This window comes from Sander lucioperca, chromosome 9 (genome assembly GCF_008315115.2).
Source record: "Sander lucioperca isolate FBNREF2018 chromosome 9, SLUC_FBN_1.2, whole genome shotgun sequence".
In the NCBI taxonomy this organism is placed as follows: domain Eukaryota; kingdom Metazoa; phylum Chordata; class Actinopteri; order Perciformes; family Percidae; genus Sander; species Sander lucioperca.
In genome coordinates, this window is record NC_050181.1 from 9,098,636 (window position 1) to 9,119,981 (window position 21,346).

At 38.3% G+C, this 21,346-nt stretch overlaps 2 protein-coding genes across 2 annotated transcripts in view; one reads left to right on the forward strand and one right to left on the reverse strand.

Annotated features, from left to right (window-relative positions):
* pth1r (parathyroid hormone 1 receptor) overlaps nt 1-4,184 on the forward strand; it is a 51,032-nt gene extending 46,848 nt beyond the window's left edge. Inside the window, exon 13 of the mRNA XM_031294019.2 lies at nt 38-4,184. Within this exon, the coding sequence (XP_031149879.1) occupies nt 38-400 (363 nt within the window). The 3' untranslated portion in view covers nt 401-4,184. The remainder of the gene's footprint in view (nt 1-37) is intronic.
* tmie (transmembrane inner ear) lies at nt 3,784-18,603 on the reverse strand. The gene is made up of 4 exons (XM_031294020.2): nt 18,061-18,603; nt 11,526-11,643; nt 10,635-10,784; nt 3,784-4,709 (listed from the first exon to the last, which is right to left on the reverse strand). The coding sequence occupies exons 1-4, from the start codon at nt 18,169-18,171 to the stop codon at nt 4,414-4,416; spliced, it is 675 nt and encodes a 224-aa protein (XP_031149880.1). The 5' UTR covers nt 18,172-18,603; the 3' UTR covers nt 3,784-4,413.
* Between the last annotated feature and the right edge of the window lie 2,743 nt (nt 18,604-21,346).

The following is a 21,346-nucleotide window of genomic DNA, read 5'->3' on the forward strand; positions in this document are numbered from 1 at the left end:
AGCTCTTACATGGCTAAATGACTTCTTCACCTCCAAGGTGCAAGCTGAGATCAAAAAGTCCTGGAGCAGGAGGACTCTGGCCCTGGACTTCAAAAGAAAAGCTCGGAGCGGCAGCAACACTTACAGCTATGGGCCTATGGTATCAAACACCAGTGTTACCAATGTCACTGCCAGAGGGCCGCTGGCCCTCCACCTCACCACAAGGCTGGGACCAGTGCCTGTGAACGGTCACAGGAACCTCCCCGGGTACGTGAAGAACGGCTCTGTCTCTGAGAACTCTATACCCTCCTCGGGACAGGAGCTTCACATTCCTGATGAGGACCATTCGGCTCATACACGGGTCTGCGAGAAGGAGAAACCCTCACCCGTGGTGGAGGAGGAGAGGGAGACAGTCATGTGACCTCCAGGCCGCTGTGTATAGGGATGAAAACTGAAAAACAAAACCAATCATGAAACAGTCTCAGGGCGGTCTGAAGGGAACGGCTGCATGCATTAACACTGCCAGTTTTTTCTCCTGTGAATCAAGCCAGAACATTGCCGACAGATGAGGCTCACGGCAAAAGGGTGTATCACTTTTGTGAGCTGGGCCACCTTTATTTGAGAGATGATGACCCTCATTGTTGTGGCAAAACACTCTCTTTTACCAAACACCTGCCAGAGTGAATGTGTAAAAGGATAAAAACAGACTGCCGTTTTTTATTTCTTTTCCACTGCCGTAACTGTTATGTTGTTTTCTGTTTGCTTTTTTTTGTGCGCCGCTTTTGTGCATAAATCGTGGGGTTAGTTAGGTAGTAGTTGCCAGGAACAGCCTTAATTATCACCTATGTAAAGCCAGGTGCATTCTGAGTGCACTTAGTGACACATGTGTGGGCAATTTAATCAGCAAGTATTTGGATTAAGTTAGCGTGAGTAGAAGTAGTAATTGTAGGCTCATCTTAAAAAAAAATGAATGCTACTATTTTGGGGCATCTGTTCATGCTTTCTGGCATGACATCTCATTTGTTCTGCATTGACTTAAATCCACTTCAGTGTAAAAGGGAAGGTACTCAGGTAATTGAAGTCCTCATTTGTTGCACACCGTTTTTTTTATACTTTTAAAGTGGTGTTTTAGCATGGTCAGCATTTCTCAGAGGGTGTTGGTATGTAATATAAGTCTGTGTTAAATATTCTTTTTTCAAAATGTTGTACAGTTTCTGCTTTAGAAAAAAAACAGTATTCATCTCTCTAATTACAACAGATTTCAACAAGTTCAAATGAATGTTTCATATTCAAATTTTCTCCAAAAATTCTCTCTCTCTCTCTCTCTCTCTCTCTCTCTCTCTCTCTCTCTCTCTCTCTCTCTCTCTCTCTCTCTCTCTCTCTCACACACACACACACACACACACACACACACACACAACATGATGCCAAAGTAAGAATATCTTTTGGAGACTGTCTCTTTCTTTGGGTTCAGCATTAGTTGAGCTTAAGAAGAAATATATGGAAATCTGACAAAACCGGTATCATATGTTCCCACAGTCAAGTTTTCAAAGTACGAGAACCCAGTTAAAAACACAGGGTGCGGGAAACGGTCATGTATTCCAGTGGAATGTTAATTAAATGAGGATTCCAAGAAAATCTCATATTCCATTGGAATTCCAAGAGTGACATTTGTGGTAGATATGAAGGAAAAGCCAGACATGAACAACACACAGTAATTCTTTCAGATGATCCAGTGTTATGCTGCTTTTTGATGTGTATATACAAGTCACAATGTTTACAAAGATCAGAAATACATTCTAATTGTGAGCTAATAGTGTTCATGTGTACGAATATGTTATAATGCTGTTTCAATGTTTTGTTTTTTTTCATGTAATTGTTTACGGAATGTTTGCAATATTTGGTTATGTATATAGTCCAAAACAAAACTGGTGAATATATGTACAGGTGACGGAGGGCATTCAAACTAGCATTTAATGAAGCATTCCACAAGATATTTTAAACTCTGTAACTTTTCATTTTGCAGGTTAAGTGTGGTAAATTAAAAGTTACAGAGTTTAAAATACCATCTGTTATACCAAAGAGAAAAGGCTTAATACCCTGCCAGAGAAAAGGTTATTTTGCAGCATTGTTTTCTATTTTCATCCACCATCTTGTTTACAGTGACCAAAAATTCTTAAAGTTGCAGTAAAATCACCCTATCTTACCAAACAAAAAAAATATTTGCTTGTAGTTAGTGTAGGAAAATGTCAAGATAAAAATGGTTCAATAGTGCACCCACACAGATCAAAGTTTCTTTAGAAAAACTCAGTTTCATGTAAACAGCAGTGAGGCAAATGAGAAAACTATTCCCAACACTCAGTAGCTTAGTAACAATGGACTGAGACCATTAATATCAAAGGCAATTTTGTTGCTCTACTTGGATTTTTGGTCTGAAGTGCTAAATGAGTTGCTATTTGGTTTGGACTAATATGTCTGATAGAATTGTGATTTAGACCCTAGTCAGCTAAATGGAGTTTTACCTCACATTAATTTCAATATGTGACCATAGCTAATATTTGCGGTTGTAGGCAGTGTTACCACCCATTAATTTGCTCTCTTATCCCATCTGCTGTTGTGTTCCACTGGTGACTTCACACTGACTGAATTATGCTCCCAATACCCTGATCACCAGTTTTTCTCCACCTGATGCTAGATACATTGAGGTGTATGCTTTGACTCAGTTTTGAAAGGTTAAAGCCTGGTCTGTTCCAGTTTGTACTGCCTACAAGTCCAGCAAATGTATTCTGCTTCTAAAAGAGTAGATAGCACTAACATTAGTTTATATGTTTAAATAGATGTAGACAACTTCACAAACTCTCCACTGCTTTTCCATTTAGCAGATGTTTAAAGGATATGTCTGGTAATGTCCTATATTTTTCTTATTGTCAACAAATCCCATGATCCAAATACCAAAACAAACTAACTTATGTGCCATATGCCTCTATTGTGGCCCAAAAACTATTAAAATAAAATATAATACAATAAGAAGTGGGCACTGTAGTTTATTTTGAGTCAATCTCACAAACACCTGAGTCCTGGGTGCGTAAATACTCACACACACACCAAATGTGTAATAATCAGCAGCTGCAAATAGTCCCCAAGAGATGCGCAATTCATGTTTGAGTGACGTTTGCTAAATGCTACAGTGCTCTGGTGTTTATTGAAAATATGTAGGCTTTAAAAAAATTAACAACATATTCAAACCTGTTTTTTAAGATTTGGAAAAAAAATGAGTTTTTGAATAAGAGAAAAAGATGCCATAGGAAAGTACAGAGAGATGGACTAACACATTGATGGATTGGGTATTTTCATGGCATTTCTTGGCAATAAGAAAAATATAGAACAATGTCGATTAATTAGCCGAGGAATTCTAAGAAATGCATTTCGGTCTTTTCGGTGACTAAAATTGGACCCAACTTGAACATTTCCATGGGGATCGGTCATTATTGTGACATGAGGCTAAGTGTATTTTGCTATGACACTAATGACAGGTGGCTGCAGGCCACAGTGATGGAAAGAAAAGACGGAGGTGGAGGGAAACCTTTGTCACTTGATAATACAAAATCGTAATGTCTCTAAAGATTTATGTCATATTTAGCTGGCTTCTTTGAGCTGTTGAATTTTTTAGTCTGAAGTTGTACCCCATTCACGAGTACAGTTGTACAAAGTAAAAAAAAAAAATGCAGTTGACCAAGGTGGTTGTTCAAATTTAATCTGGTTTTCCACTAATTGTCACTGGGCAGGTAAATATTGTGTTATTAATTTTTTTATTAAAAAGGCGGCTGGTAACAGAACATGAAAATCTTTTTTTTCTTTTTTTTTAAATACATGGAAAATTATATTTGAGCACTTTACTACCCTATAATACAGTATTTTGTTCTGATTGTAATGTAAAATGATTGTGTTTGGAATCAAGTGTACAAAAGGCCAATAATCATAGAGCTAATGTTGTAATTCTTTGTTTTGAAATACCTCTCATGGAAGTATACAATGTGTGTGGTTGTCTTTTATTTATCTCGTGCCGAAATGTACTCAGTGGAGTCAGCATTGGTCTTCATGCTTTAGATACAGTATGTGAGCCGTGTTCGCCTTCTCATCACTCTATAGTGATTTAGGCACGTTGTAGATATCAGTGTAAACTTGGAATAAAATAGTTTTTGGTCTCTAGTGTTCATCAGTGAATTGTGAATAAGACAATAAATCTGTAATTTTACTGTACTCTAATTTTCTGGCAACTTTCATGATTCTGAAGTAGACAAATGCATGCTCTTATATATATAAGCTTTTTGTTTATTTCAAATATAATTTACAAATTCATTTTAGAAAAAAAAGTTGCTTGCAGTGAAAAATATGAAATGATCTTTTTCAGTGTTTGTCCATGGAAGGCAGAGTTCACTTCTGAGCTTTCTTGGCTCCCCCTTTAGCCCCTCCTTTGCCTCCTTTGCCTCCTTTTTCCACTTTCTCTCCCTTCTCTCCAGATTTCTTCCCTTTCCCGTCACCAGCATCTTTTTTGGATGCTCCCTTTTCACCTTTTTCACCCTTCTTTGTTGACGCATTCTTTTCATCTCCTTTTCCTTCTTTGGCATCCTTGCCCTCTTTCTTGCCCTCCTTGGTCTTCTTCTCTCCTTTATCAGCATCCACTTTCCCGGAGACTGTTGTCACCTCCTCTTTAACTTCAGCTTTTGCAGCTGCAGGACAAAAAGAAAAAAATAGGTTAAAGGCTTCATGGCAGCATGAAGTATCATCAGGGTCCTGCCTGTAATGCTAATTGGAAGGGAGACTTTTAATCCAACAGAATGTTGGGCGAAGTAGGTTGCATGTAATGAAGGCACATCTGTTTCTATTTAATAAGCATGGTCTATTTATTTTTTTAATGAGATTGTTTGATATGCTTTCTGGGTGAGACATGGAGAACAAAAGTTTACAGTGAGCTTTGTGTGGGTTTAAGTTTTTTCTCTTTATTATTCAGGAGGTGACACCCTGAGGACGTGCACAGCTAACAGAGGTAGTGAGGATGAATATCTTCTTAAAATTACAAGATTGAGGTTGGAAGGTTCACTTAAGCAGCAAATGCAATTAAAATAATACTTACAATACATTTTCAGAAATATCTTTACTCGCTTTCTTGCTGAGAGTATCATGAGAAGATAGTTACCATGTCTGTATAGTAAATATGAAGCTAGACTAGAAAAGGAGGAAACAGCTAACTCCACTCTGTCCAAATGTAACAAAAATCTGCCTACCAACACCTCTAAAGCTTATTAACTTGTTATTATATGTTGTATCTTGATTGTTTGATTTGTATTAAAGCAGAAGTGTAAAAAATTAAAGTTGATGTTTTAAGGGGATTAGACAGCAGACAACTAACGGAAACATGTGAAACGTTGTTGTTTTTAAATATTAAAACTAAAAGTAATCTTTGAGAATAAAATGAAAGGTAATGCTACCTTCAATTTGCCTAAAAATCAAAACTCAAAAAGCATTTTCATTTGATTTCTTGGAACATTGGTGAGATTTTACACAACAGCAACTTTTGTTTAAAAACTGTAAAAATTGCTCAAAGGACAGACCCCAGTTGGGGCCAAGGTTGATGGAGCTTCATTGTTTTTTTTCTAGGAGCTAAGCAAACATTTTCCTGGTGCTCTGCAAATGCTGCAGAGACACTGGATACACAAATAAAACCAAGAAACCGAGAAAAACAAACAAAAAAAAAACATGGCAAATGTCAAGTTGCTGGAGGGGGTCAGAGTAAACCTGAAATTATTTCGGTCCTGTGTTTTACTATTTTGGATGAATCCAGCTGACTTAAAATAACCAACCAACCATCAGAATGTTTGTGAATAGATTTCTTTGTGTGCTGACTTAAAACTGTCTTCCCCTCTTACCCTCATGCATTTCTCTTCCACTCATCAGCTCCTTTATGTTGCTTCTTTGTATATACCTGATTTAGACAAAACTTTGATTAGGGATTAAAGCCTGGGTTAGTGATGGCTAAATGAAATGCTGTAATTAAATGTCAGTATTTCAAACCCAAAAATGCTCCACATTTTTCCAGTTTGGTCAAACTTGGAGTGCTGTTGCCATGAGTCCTGTTATTTACATACTGTGCATGGTAGTGGAATAATTAAAGGTTAACATTGCCCTCTATCAAAGGCCTTGACCCTCACACCACCACTAAATGTCAAATTTAGCTCAGATACAGCTGGTAGAATGTTTAATAAAACTTGAGGGCATAGGGCTTTTTGACATGGTGACATTTCAAAGAAATCACAATTCAGTCAGACTGACACAATTGTAAATGTAAGCTCAGATGTGATGTCTTACTGACATCTTACTGAATGCTTATTAAAATGAGTTTTTCCTCTCGAGGAACAAAGCGGGACTTGTAACCAGACCAAATTCCTCTTTGCAAGTACGACACTCATCAGTCGCCGTGCTCAAATGACCTTTTCCTCACTGCGCTGTAGTGGACAGATGTGTGAGAAATGTGTGAGTTGTTTACAACAACAGCTGCAATTGTTTGTTGACACTTTGCACTGGTCTGGTGAGAGTTGATGGCCAAATGAAGGTGGCAAAAAAGGGATTGATTCACAGCTCTGTCTGTTCAGTCACTGTGTTGGTGTGAGTGTTTGTGAGGAAGATGGAGTGAGAGAGAGAGAGAGAGAGAGAGAGAGAGAGAGAGAGAGAGAGAGAGAGAGAGAGAGAGAGAGAGAGAGAGGGATGATAGATAGAGACTTTGTTCCTTCCTTCCCGTTCTTCTCAGTGTGTTGCAACATACGGTATATTGGCTATGAACCTGGAAAGCTTTTGTTTCTTTGTCCCAGATGCCTTTAACAGCTCGGCAAACGGAGGCGCAGATAAATTCTTAATAAATAATATCAGACATCTTAATGGTGCAAAGACAGAGAATTTTTTGCAAACATGTTCACAGTTTTTACAAGCTACTGTGAAAAATGTATTCATGCACACATTCCAAAGATAAGAGTGGGCATTTCTTGATCCTCATCTAAGCTATATTTGGTGTGTACTGTTGCTTTGCATAATCAAGCCCTCATTTAAAAAATAGAAAGATTGCAAAAGTTTTGATTATGAATTTCATTTTATATTAAAATGTGTACTACTTTACATTCACTCTATATTCTCTGTGTGTGGTCATTTGGTTTGTCAGATATTATTGCATAATTCTTTTCAGTGTACCCTAAGCATGACATAACCACTGGGGAAAAGCAGCAATTTGCAAGCCCTCCTATTTAGTTAATTCAGAAGCAAACATTACAGTATGGTTAGTTTGGAGTTCATGGTTGATGGCATCTTATAAATGTTATATCTCATGGCTGCAGTCAGTGTACCTCCCCTTCAGCCCCTCTCCTAGCCACACGGTTGATTAGTTATATAGTTGTTATAGAGGATCTGCATATTAGATCAACTCTCTAGACTACACTAGTGACAGTAGGTTTATCATGTGATTTCTTTCCCCCCTCTAACGCAGATCTTATTAGACACAGTTTTCAAGAAAAACATATTGACAGCTCAATGCTTTCTCTTCCATAGATAATTTCACAAGAACTAATGAATGTATTTGTGCACATGAATGCATAATATATCATAGCGAGGAACAGGACAAGACAGATGTCAGTCCCTATTTGTCACATTTCTTAACCTGAGAAAGCCACGGCTAAGCAGCTAAGATGGCTTAGATCAGAGGTCTTCAACAGGGGGTCCGGGACCCCCAGGGGGTCCTCAGAGTTACTGCAGAGGGGCCGCCAAATTATTGTTAATTTCTTTTTTATTCAAAAAATGTAAATGTCTTCACATGAATTCAACATATTATTAGCAAATATAAATCAACCTATTTGTGAAAAAAGCTCACTGATGACAGGTTTACTATCCCCAGGATTCACCTAAGGATTCACTGTGCCACATGAATGTTTAACATTAAAACATTACTTATAAAATCAACAATTATTATTTTAATAGTAGTATAGTATAGTATAGTATAGTATTCTATGCAAAAAACATATGTATAAAGGCTTTAGGCCGCCCTACACGTTATTGTAGTTTAATATGCAACTTAATTTTATACAATATGTAATAGGGGGTCCCTGCTCCGTCTCTCTTTCAGCTAAGGGGTCCTTGGCTTAAAAAACATTGAAGACCCCTGGCTTAAATAAACACATAAGGCAACACACCAAATTCCTGAGAGAGGGGAGGTGTAAAGACCAGAACATTTAATTACAGTATTGTTGACATCAATGATCATATTTAATTAACACTACTGGAAGATAGTGCGGATGATTTGCATTATCCAGAGCTAACCTTAGGAAAGCAAACAGGCAGGGGAACAGACAAACAGAGCACAAACAGCATGCTGCATGCATTACCATTTGCACTGCTTACAGTAATAGCAATTTTATGTTTCATAATTTACTCAAAGTTATCAAAGTCATAGGCGCTTGACATTCTCGTGCAAATATGCATGAAACAAAATCAAATCTATTAAAAAACATTTAAAGAAAGAAGAGAACCTGAAAAAAATACAAAATGTATAAACTACAAAAGTCTAGATGCCTTAAAGTAATCACATTTGCAAAAGCATTACAATCTGTATTTTGTGGCCACAGTAAAAGTCTTATTTTCTACTGCACATTTACTGCTACACTATAACTTTACCACAAAGCAACATTGGATTAGTGTAATCTATTTTCTGGCTTTACATTTCAAAGGTGATGTGGTAAGCAGTTAAATGAGAGATACATTTGTATTTTCTTGAAGTTCTCTTTTATCAATAGCATTAAGGAAGACCAGCTCGATGGGTGTTGAATGAAGAGGACTTTTAGAGTGGCTACCAGTCTATATGCACTGTGTATTTTGAAGTCACTTAGGCAAGAGGAGAGTCTGAAAGACGTTGAGAGCAGAAGAGAAGGAAGGGTAAAAATCAGCCTGTCTCTGGCAAGGTGAGGGAGCTGGGTTGCTCCTCGCTGACCCTAACTACTGAAGGCTGTCTGCTGTTGGCACTTTGAGTTTGGACATGCTCGGAGACTGTCTGCACTGCAGAAGCATCTGGGGCAGCTGGAAGAAAAGCAGTGAGGAAGAGAAAAAGAGAGGAGAAGAGGAAATTTTGTATAACAAAGCATAAAACAGAGCAAATGAATTGAAACAAGTGAAGCAAGTTTTGTGAGGTGAAAAGAAGAGACAGTAAAAATGTAAGAAAGTAAAACTGTCCTAGGAGAGATTTAATGTAAAGACAGCTGACCTCGTAGCCATAGGCGTAAATTGCAGTCGGGGGGGTCAGGACCCAACCCCTCTGAGGGTTGTCCCCCCTAAAAAATTGTTAAAAAACATGCTGTGTATTGTAAATTAGGTAATATATGTAAAACAATACAAACGTAGCCTCATAATGGTTTGGTCCACTATCTGCTACACTCACAAGTCCGTTCGGTGGGAGCAGCGCTGTTAAGAGAGACAGCGCTGGGTGGGAGAAAACAAAATTTGAATCACTCAGTAACGTTGTTGTGGGACTCCAGTAAGTAGACATGGCTATTTCATTCACTTTAAACATCGGATGAAGTAATTCTTTTCTCTAATACAAATGATACTGTGTCATTTTAATTAATTCTAAAGTAGTCTTTACAAAAGAAAACGATGATTTTTTCATGAATACTCTATTTTAGCGAATATAACATTACCTAGCTTGTTTGGTAGCTTGTTTAATAGCTTGTTGGATAGTTAGTTAGCTAACTTGCTAATTCCACCCAACATGCTTTCACTGGTTACAGAAAATGAGCCGGCTGGCTAGTTAGCTAGCTTTTATTGCTTGGGGGTTCAGTTCTCAGTTCAGCATCATCTGTATAACAGAAAAGAATCACTTCATTCGATGTTTGAAGTGAACAAAAAAGCCATGTCAACCTTCTTACTGGAGTTCCACAACTACACATATCATCTACAACTGTATAACTTTGGCTGTATTGTTTGTGTCCCCTTCGAAAATTGCTCTTGAGAAAGTTTATGTTTATTGTCCCCACCAACAGTTAGATGTTATGCTCGTAACCTTAATAATAAACAGCAAAGAGTCTTGTAAGACCCTGTCGATTTGAAAACATTTCATTCTGGTATTAAATACACTTCTCTGCCCATATATAGGTACCCTAATCCATAGAGAAGCTCTACCCACAGAGCTCCTGCTTTTTCAGATCTCTAGGGTGTGCTTTTGTGCAATCACAGATTGTTCTGATGGGGTGCAATGCACTCTGTGCAGTTTATTGATGTCACAGGACTTTTATGTATGAAACAGTTTTCAAACATTTATCTCCCATTTTCTGTCAGCCACCAGCATTTGAAGTTGCTGTGTGCAGAAGAAAAAGAAAACAAGCAAACGGCTCCAGGATAGTGCTGTGGCTTGTTCACTTACGAGAGGTGGTGTGAGATAAGACACTGAGAGATGGATTTTAGGTTATAATATAATATCCGTTTATTAATGAAACAGATATGAGACAGCTTTTGATTCTGCAGAATCAAACAGAATGAATAAATAACGCATTTACTTGAGCTTGTTAATATTACCAATTTAATAGAGTCACATTAATATTGGTAAGATATTAGAGAGAGGTACTTACAGCCTGGGACCTCAGTCAGCTCATTCAGAGGTGGCACTGTCTCTAATGTGTTGGCGTATTTCTTGGCAGCCTGTCTTTGCATGTGCCGTGCCTCTATTTCCTTCTTGGTTCTCGGGATTCTACATTTGAATATACAACATAGAGCGATAACTGAGGGAGGGGGGGTGGGATTGGGGTGGCAGGGGGGGGGACACAGGGTTATAATAATTACTTAAAGTTTTTACTTATACAGTCAAGTTTTATACAGACATTTTACCTTGATGATAAATCTTAATGATTTTGGTGATCCCTTGATCAGTTTGTCATCTAGCGCCACCATGAAGTTTACATTTGTGTTTTTGAGTGAAATGTGTTAACAACTGTTGGGTGGATTGCCATGACAATTGATACAGACATTCATATCCCCCTCAAGTTTAATTTCAATAACTAATAATTTGACTTTTCATCCAGCACCATCATCAGATAAAATTATTAGCTTGTCCTATTCTCCTGCCAAACTAACAGCATTCCCTTCCCATTATTCTCAAGTGTACTTTGTGTTCACTGCTGATAAGCAAATGTTAGCATGCTTACATACAAATCTAAGATAGTGAACATGGTCAATATTATACCTAATAAGCCCCATTGTGTTCACAAGTGCCATTGAGCATGTTGCCATTTATCTCAAAGCACTACGGTGACTAAGTACAGATGAACAGAGTGTGATCCCCGCCTTTCCTGACACAATATCAGAGTCATCATTACTAATCACACTGTGCTTGATAATCACACTGTGGACGCATAATTGCATGCACTGACATCTTTGGCCTGCAGTTATTTCTCAAGATTGCAGAGTATTTAAAGAATGGTTTGTGGAGGTGTTAACAAAATGATTGCATTAGCTATACTGACCAATTGCTAAAATAAACACAGAAAAGATGGCGATGACCTGCCATAACCGCAGCCCCCAGAAAACAACTGACTCTGAGGTGATGGGGTCCGGCTTCTTTGGGGGATCTGTGGGCAAGAGCTGTGGGAAGAAAAAAAGACATTGATTTTTTGAGTATTGGCACACCAAAAATAAACCTTCACAAACAGTTCAGAGCAAACCTCAAGGAGTAAACAAGCTCTTAGAGTAACCCAAGCTTCACATCCTCTTTTCATCATCTTTGGGCAATGTAGTGTGTCAGTAAAGTATAGCTGTGTGAGATTTTTCAGTCACTTTTCTTTCTTTCTGACTTCAAATAGAAATGAAGTAATAATCCACTCTGATTGAAACCAATTACAGACATAGATACACAGAGTCATACATTAAACAAATGTAGATATACAAGAAGGGTTTGAATTCCTCTAAAGAGCATCGTTTTCCCAATGACCTTAATGACATTATCACCAGTTAAGTTTCACATGACCAATAATAGTCTTCTTTCAGTGCAATCTATCCACAAGCATGTAACCTCGCCTTTCATCCTGAACTCTGTGAAGGTCTGTGTATGACATTTAACTGAACAGTTCCTAACAGAATTTTTATTAAGAAGTGTTTTTTTTTTCTCCCCAAGGCATTGGAAAAAAGGTTACAAAACTAAAGGTGAACAGGTCTAGCATTTCTGCAGCCAAGAAAAAAACAACACCCACATAACCTGTGGGTTTTTGTGGCTCTGTCTCCACCTCAATCTCCTCTTATTTGACACAAACAAGTGCTGAGGTCTACAAACATGACCGGCATGAGACCAGGCAGCCAGAGTAGGCTGATAGCTTTTCATTGCAGACTTTTCTTGCATTTTCTCCGAACTTTTCCAATGGACTCACGTCTTACTGCTCTGCTGCACAAAGTTAAAGCTATAGTGCGCGATTATTTTATGTTAATTAACGTCCGTTACATTCAAGCCATTGCCAAACGAGTTGATAGTTAAGCCTATCAGCTCCACAAAACTCTCTCTGCATTCCTCAGTATGGCTATGTTTACAAAATGGTGTAGTCCAGCGACATTCGCACGCAGAAGCTTGAGTGATGCGTTTTACGTCACCGCTGAGAAAGGACAACAGCAGCGTTCAGCTTTGGAGACGAAGAGGACATACAAATTACTAGATATTAACTTCTTCTGAAGAGTCCATCCTGTTTTGTGTTTTGGGATAAACGCTATCAGCAACTGCGTGGAGGAGGGGTACGGGAGGTGTGTCATGTGGATGTACCGACAGTGTTGTTGTCATTATTTAGAAATCCTCATGGGGGCGACAGAAACTACAGTACTCACTATAGCTTTCAGTCAATAATGTCCAAAACAACGTTTTCTTGCATTTCAAAACGCCTTTCTCCAGAGCTGAGAATTGGGGAGCAATATGTATAAAACCTGCGTGAGTGTGTTTGTGTTAGATCGATGGCTTCGATCACTACTTACTGCCGGTGCCAGCAGAGCATCAGTTCCCTGATAGAATCAGTGTGAGGATTTCTCCCTGTCTACTGTATCACTTGATAGGATGATACAAGGTTGTTTTGGAAACTCTATACTTTAAGACAATAAACCAACAAGCCATGGATCAGAAATTGGACAGTTATTACATTTGCTGCCTTTACTGATAACACCATTATGTGGTGAAATTGAAAAATGTTCTAAGAATAAACCAGGGTGGCTCTAGAAAATGTAAGGGAATCATTTTGCTTGGGTAGAAATTAAATAAAATACTACTAAAACATATGACAAGGAACAACTGTCAGGTTATTATTAACCAAAATGTTTTACAATATTATCAAATATTTGCAGATTCTAGGTATATATATTAGGGCTGTCAAAATAACGCGTTAATTTCGATTAATTAATCTGAGAAAAAATAACGCGTTCAAAAAAATAACGCAGATTAATCCATTCCATATTGATGTTTGACCCGGAGCCGTTCTAGCCACCTTTCGACGGTAAAATGAAGGAGGGAGACGAGAATGTGCTGCCTGGATCGTTAATTGGAACATTTACTTATAAAAATCTTCTTCCTGCCAACCCTGGCTACCGAAATCTGGTGCCACTGACAGTGTTGGGCAAGTTACTTCCAAAATGTAATACATTATAGATTACTAGTTACTGTCATTTGAGAGTAATTAGTTATATTACAATATTACTGTCTCTGAATTGTAATGCGTTACACTACTTTTGCATTACTTTTGAGTTACTTTTACCAAAATAACAGGGGAAGTTTGATTTGGCAGCTAGCTTGTGAATCCACTTTAATACATCATAGATTATTCATATTTTGTATAATTAATATAAATATGCAAAGTAACTAAAGCTATAAAAAATAGATAAGTAAAACGTATAATAGGCAATTAGGAGAAAATGAAAATACTCAATTAAAAGTATGGCATTGTTGTAAAATGCTTGTTTATAGCACTTGAATAAGACATTCATGTTGTTTAGTTTAAAACACTCTAAAGGAAATGTTCAATTATAGTGTGATTAAAACTCACTATTAACATTATTTACAGTACTTGATTTACAGCTGATTTGTGAAAAGGTAGCCTGCACAACCTTATTTAACAGTAATTTAGTATTACTGCGAACCGTCACAGGAAGTGCTTTTTATTTTGAAGTAAGCTACACGGAAGTTGTCTGTTGTGTAGCCTACTCTTGCTAGCTTACTGAGATGCAACCTTATATACAGTCTATGGATGCAACATGTCCGTCAGGCTCAAGTTGTTCACTTTCTTGTTTGTAAAACTGCAACATATTGAACAGTAAATGGTCACAGTAAAAGACAAGCGCTTTTGGTCGTCATTCGAAGCCATTTCACTACAGACATAGTTACTCTCTACGGCTGATAAAATGCAATGATATTTACGTGTAGCAAGCCTCAACATTAATTCCCGACATGTTTATATCTGTCAGCCGCTGACGTACCGTCACCTGTTGGGACATACATGCTGTCCGTACCGTCTCTGGTTCTAGCTCTGACCACGGGAACAGAAACAGGACAGCTCACTTCAACGCAGTGTAATAACTCCTGAAAATAATGTCCATCTCGCAAATGTATCTGTCTCTGCAGTCATCTCAACCATCGAATACAGCGACAGGAAAATAATATGGCTTTTTTTTTTTTTCCTGTGAAGAAATGTGTCGCGGTGTTGGTGAATTCTTAAAAAAAACGCACCACTAAATGTTGCGTTAAAATGCGTTGTAACTCGCGTTACTGAGACTGTAACGAGTATAATATTACCGAAATTTAATTAGTAATGCGTTATATTACTGCGTTACAGCAAAAAGGAATACATTACTGTAATTGCGTTACTTTTGTAACGCGTTACTCCCAACACTGGCCACTGATATGTCTGCGCTTCTCTCTGATGCTCTGAAACAGACGATACAGACAACACAAACGCCACTGCACGTGACGCTAGTTAACATTATACTCAATAGCAGCTAACGTTAGCCTACCGCTAGCTAGTAGCTGGATTAAACACGGTTAAAATGCTGACAGCTAACGCTAAACGGTGTAAAGTTTGACTGTGTTTTACTGTAGAGGATTCAACACCGGGATGTAACAATCTGGTGCATTTGAAGTTATTGTAAATGTCCTTTTCTGCTGGTTGTTTTTGTCGTTCAACAGCAATTTACTAGTGAAATAAGTTATTGTTATTGTTATACATTATTATTAAATCATTTCATTTTGACCATATGGCCTTAGCAATAAACAAGCCTTCTTTAATGTCACCAACTGTTGTTTAGTACCCTTTTTTTTCTTTTCTTTTTTTACTTTCTTAAAAAGTATCGGTTCAGGCACCATTAATTATGTATGCGATTAATTTCAATTAATTAATCACACAGTATGTAATTAGATTACATTTTTTAATTGATTGACAGCCCTAATATATATATATATATATATATATATATATATATATATAGGTTTGTTAGATTAGAATGTAATCTGTGAACTAATTTAGATTTAAAAATGTAATTATTATTAGTTGAACTATAAAGCCAAAAAAAAAAAAAACTTTTCAAGGACCCCCAAGGGATCACGGTCTACTGTTTGAGGACATGAGAGGTACTGTGAACCTGAACGAAGCTGAAAAGAAAGAAATAGTCTCAATAAGTTTACACTCGTGTTTGTGCAACTCCCACAGAAGGATTAGCCTTGATGGGGATATTTAGCATGGCTCTTAAATAATAACAAGTTTTGCTTCAAGAGTGTTTATATAATGCTTTAGTCCTTTCCTCTGGGGGCATTTTCTTCTGGTGGAACAAACAACACAAACTCAGAAGATTACTGACCTCAAGTTACCTCATGTTAATCATTATATACCCAAATATATGACATATTTTTGTTTATTGGATGGTTGGTTGGTTAGTTTGATCATCAGATATTCAATGGCATATTTGGATATTCTTCCTCGAGTAAGTTTCTTGTTTTGTTTTTCTAAGAAGATCCTTTAGGGACTATTCAAGAAAGATTAGCTTAATGGAATGGAGGATTAACATTAACAGAGGCGTTTAGGAGTGGGGACAGGGACAGGTTTAAAGAGGCAAAGTACAGGTTTAGCAAGGCAGTGAAATATGCTTAAAGACTATACTCTGAGAAACTCCAATAACAGTTCTCGGCTAATGACTCTGCCTCTGTCTGATGTGGCCTCAGACAGATCAACCAGTTACAAACCTAAAGCACCCCACTCAATCAACGGCGGTTCAGGGAGGTAAAGTTGTTGGTGTACTTCTTCTGTACACCAACAACTGAACCTCTTATCAGTCCCTCATACTCCTGAAGTTTGCGGACGACACCACCCTCATTGGACTCATTGCTGGTGGGGATGAGTTGGTCAACAGGTGGGAGATTGACCACCTGGTGACTTGGTGCAGTCAAAGAAATTTGACAGTGGAGATGGTTGTGGTCTTTCTGAAGAACACAGACCCAGGTGCCTACATCACCCTGGGTGACTCCCCAATCAACACTATGGAGTCGTTCCATTTCCTGGGCTAAATCATCTCCCAGGACCTCAAGTGGGCGATAAACATCAGCTGTACACCTCCAGGACCTGGGGGACCTGTATGCCTCCAGGACCCTGAGGCGGGTAGGAAAGATTGTGGCCAACCCTCCCACCCCGGAAACAAACTTTTTTAATCAATCCCCTCTGGCAGGAGGCTGCGGTCCATCAGGACCAAAAACTCACGCCACAAGAAAAGCTTCTTCCCAACTGCAGTGGGCCTCACCATCTAGACCTGGGACCCCCGGTGACAGACTCTGACAGACTCTAAACCCCCACCCCCAGCATTACAAATTACATGATTAACACACATTCTTGACTATTATCCCTAACCACTGCACATATTATAAATACTATACATTTTTGCACATCCCCTGATCAATATTTTTCCACACCATGCACAAATCATACTCTTTCTTTCCCTTTGTAGTAGTTATATTGCACCTATTTGTTATAGTGCATTTTTTTTAATATATATTATTATATTATTTTTTTTTATTTTGTACTTTTTATTGTAATAATGTATATCTATTCTGTATTTATGTTCTTGACTGTAGCAGTTATTTGCTTTAATGTGTATTTACTTTTTAATATGTTTATGGTTTAGTGTATGCACCATATACACCAAGGCAAATTCCTTGCAAGTGTAAACTTGCTTGGTAATAAAATATTCTGATTCTGAATTCTGATTTAAACATCTAATAAAAGGAAAATCAGCACTGGGATACAAGTTTAATTATGCCTCATGTATTAAAGGACTAATTACAATTGATTGACTTAAAAAAAGGATATCCTGTACAGGGGACATACGCAATTGTGTCTCATGCCTATACTATTTAGATTATATATCCTGAACAAAGTTTTAAAATTGCACCACATGCACATGAAAGTAAAACTGATATCACTCAAGCCTTCACTGTCTGACAACTGCAGAGGTTGATGCTATTGAGCTAGCCTTCAGTATAAACAGGATAAACATTACATTTATTCATTAAGCATCTTCAGCTACCAAATGAATATATGGTATTTTGTCCTTTCAGTCATGTTTCTACACAGTGTACTGTTTAGAAAGTAGGTAAATTGCCATTTTTTCAGAAGCAGAATAGTTTTATTACAAAACAAAATGGATTTCAGCTGTTTTTTGTAGTCAGATCATTGGCTCATCACATGCTGCATATTCTCTGCAAAGGCACAAAACAACTTGTCATACAAGGACTTGTCATATTCATCCTGCTGTTTGCACCAATACAAACATGTGTGGCTTAGCTATTTATGTAAGACCATATAATGTATCAGGTTTCTACATATGTTCCCTCATTCCTCATCATGTAGCACAAGCAACAACTATGATGCCCAATCGAGTGTGAATCACATAAAGCTATCTTTTAAATGGCAGAACACCTGCACCCGTCACAGAGAAACCCTCAGGATATTCCTGAGAGGAACCTGTGGAGGACATGGTGGTGTATCAAGCTCTTACCTCAGGATCCGGGACCTGGGAGAACACGGAGGACAAGCACTGAGACAGCAACACTGCTCCCCAGCCCCACAGTAGGTGCTGAGGTGGACATACAGGCTGATCCCCAACCATTCTCTCCCCCTCTTTCTCCCTGCAGCCACCCTGCCCCCTCTCTCCCTCTTCCTCTCTTCTTCTTTCTCTCTGTCTGCCTGCCTGCCTGCACTGGCGCCGTATAGAGGACAGGACCACAATGGCCCTGGGTGATTAATGGTGACTATGGTGCTGACGGCTTCCTTCCATCCACAGTTGTCTGCTGCTCTGCTCCTCTATCTCTTGCCTTTCTCCCACAATGCTGCAAAAACACCAAAAAACACACTGCAGGCAGCTCAAAACTGCTCCACCACACTGCCCGGGAGCGAACACTGCAGTCAGTGTACATTAATTAATTAATAGACCTGGTGTGGTTTACAGCCAGCTCATCCTGCTGGGGACAGGGAGTTAACACAGTGTGGGGGGATGGGCAGTACAGTTAACTATGAGGTTGGCCTGCGCAGGACAGTAAAGCAAATGGCTGTCAGCGTCATCATGTTTATTGCTTCAGAATCTGGAGTGCAAAAATGTTCACAGGCTCGTCCCTTCAGTGTGGCAGAATGTAGTCTGACATTGCCAGACCTTCCTCCACAGCGCTGCGGATGAGGGTCTGGTTAGTCCATTCCATTCTACATGGGTAGCGCTAAGCGCCGGACAGAGCCACGGTGCCTCTGCAAAATAGCCTCAGAAAGGAACTTGTTTTGGTGGAACGTTCAAAAGATGTTTTAGTCGTGCAACAGAAAACTCAGATTGGACAGATAGTCTAGCTATAGCTGTCTCGATTTACCCTGCAGAGATCTGAGGAGCAGTTCAGTTCAGCAAGAAAGCGAATAAGCCTATTTCTTAAAATATCAAACTATTATTTTAATTAAAAAAGGTATTGATTAGAGCAGTTTTAAGTATTATACTTGGGTATACGTTGTTACTTTTCACCCCTAGATGTTTCCAGTATCTGTTTTTACTGTATTATATTTTCATTTTAACAGATATTGGCAATATCTGTTCTGATAAAAATATGTCCTTTAGGGTCCAAACTCATCTCATCTCTTGCTATTGTGAATGTAACATCCAATTATCACACCTATAACAGCCAGACATTATAATGACTTCGGTTGAGATTACATAAAGGGTTTCAGTTAAGGGACAGTAAAACAAACTGACTAAAGCATCCTGCAGAGAGATGCTTTTCACATTGATTCAAGCACCATCCTCATGTGTCAGGGCCGGTCTTAAAGGCACATTAATAAAAAATGCTATAGTCAGGGTGGATTCGTTGTCATTATAGTTCCATTTGCTCAGTCTTGTCTTGGTCCTGGGTAAATCTTTCAGTGACAAATTGTCTTGTCTTCAAATATTTTCTCTCCAGAAGACTATGACTTACCTATTTTTCACCATAGGAACTGGGGCACTAAGCATTATTTGATCAAGGCAGATACACTTCCGTACAGTATGTAGCACACTTGAATCTGAATTTCCTGACAATGTTTAATAAAGAACCCCATCCTAAGGGGTTTTGGTGATAAGGAACCCTTGTCAGTCATACTCGGTCGAAAATAGCTCCCAGTGATTGGCTTTTGTCAGAGGTGTTGGATGCAATCACCAACCATACCAGTGCTACATCAGCTAGATTAAGTCAGACTGGTGGAAAATAAAATAGGCCGTTTACTCATATGCTTGCACAAAGCTTTGGGTTTTAACTTTTTGTCATTAAATCTCTTCTGCTCCTATCTATAGCTTAACTTTCTATTTTTTTTGTTATAGTTCACAATGCAATAAAGAGGAGAGTCAGGAAACAACAACTGGCGATAACAATGTTTTGTCTTAAAATTCTCACATGACATCATCAGAGGATGTTTAAAGACAGTAAGCATCCAATTCATTCAATATTATCATCGTCACCAACACTGCACTCATGATTCCTAGTGTGCAGGAAAATGTACGGTGGACAGCAACAACATACTGCAAATTAAGAAAACACAAGATAAAACACAAGAAATGATTAAGACGTTTTCAGATTATTAATAAAAATTGAATATTAAAAAAAATGCAAATATATATATATAAAACAGACACACCAACACAATGCTATTTAATACATTAAAAATTCTATTTGATAGATGCACAGATGCAAAAGAATAAACTCTTACTGAATGACTACTCTTGGTATTTTGATGTGTTGTTGGTCAAGAATGGGTTTGAGAAAGACATGTTGCATCTTCAAGCATCATCATCATCACTTGTTTATAATACAGGGAGGGAAAATAGATTCTCCATTTAGACAAACTGTGAGTGGTTGCCATGTTTGTCCTATATGGCCGACTGATGAGATAGACTCAGTGTGATAGAAGAAACACGCTTGAAGCCATTAATGCCTGGTATCAGTCTGTAGAGGACAATTAAGGTGGTAGGGCTTAGGGCCTGGAAATGTGTGGTGTATTTAACAAATTGTCTTTTTTATAGAATTACAGACTATATTTAGTATCAGGAATCAGTTACATAAGAAATGGAGGCAGAAACATCTAACAGCTTGTTCAGGATGGAGCAGCTGACAGAAATAAACCGCACAGCACATGCACATTTTTAAACTGAGTGGAACTCTGTTTTAATGATGTAACTCATTTAGGATTGTCTGGAAACCTTCAAAGCATTAAAAATATCTGAGCATCATGTTTTTTTTTTTATTGGTTCTGATAATATAATATTGCATACCACCTTTACATAGCGCAATACATGAAGACATAATGATGATTAAGTATTATTAAGTTTTAAACATCTGATGTGATTGTTGTGTCAAAACAAAGCTTCACACATTTATATTCCATTCATAAAGCATACACAGAGAGTATTTCTTTGTCAACCTCCTGGGGCGGCGAGATGGTTCAGCTGGCATGTCATCCTCATTTGTCTCTCCCAATTATTTTGTTCTCTCTTTACTGTGAACTATCAGAGAAAGGTAAAACAACAAAAATCAGCATTCTATGATCAGCTCATGCACACATCTCCGGAAGACAGCAGTTCCCACTGGCATTGATTGTGAAACTGTGTTTGTCAAGGCACTTGCCATCACGGTGGGTTTAACATTCAGGATATCCACACTAGTGGTGATGGACCAAGGGGGTAAGCCTCTCTCCACAACGCGTACCTCCTATGGCGCCATTTTGATGCTAACAAGCACTCACCTGTCGTTAGCATCCCATTGACTGCCATCAGTGTTGGG

Coding starts and splice junctions, on each gene's coding strand:
- tmie (XM_031294020.2), bottom strand. CDS start 18,171: ATGGTTGGGGATCAGCCTGTATGTCCACCTCAGCACCTACTGTGGGGC. Junction 11,644..18,060: donor CCCAGGTCCCGGATCCTGAG/GTAAGAGCTTGA, acceptor TTCTTCCCACAG/CTCTTGCCCACAGATCCCCC. Junction 10,785..11,525: donor TGTGTTTATTTTAGCAATTG/GTCAGTATAGCT, acceptor CCCCTCCCTCAG/TTATCGCTCTATGTTGTATA.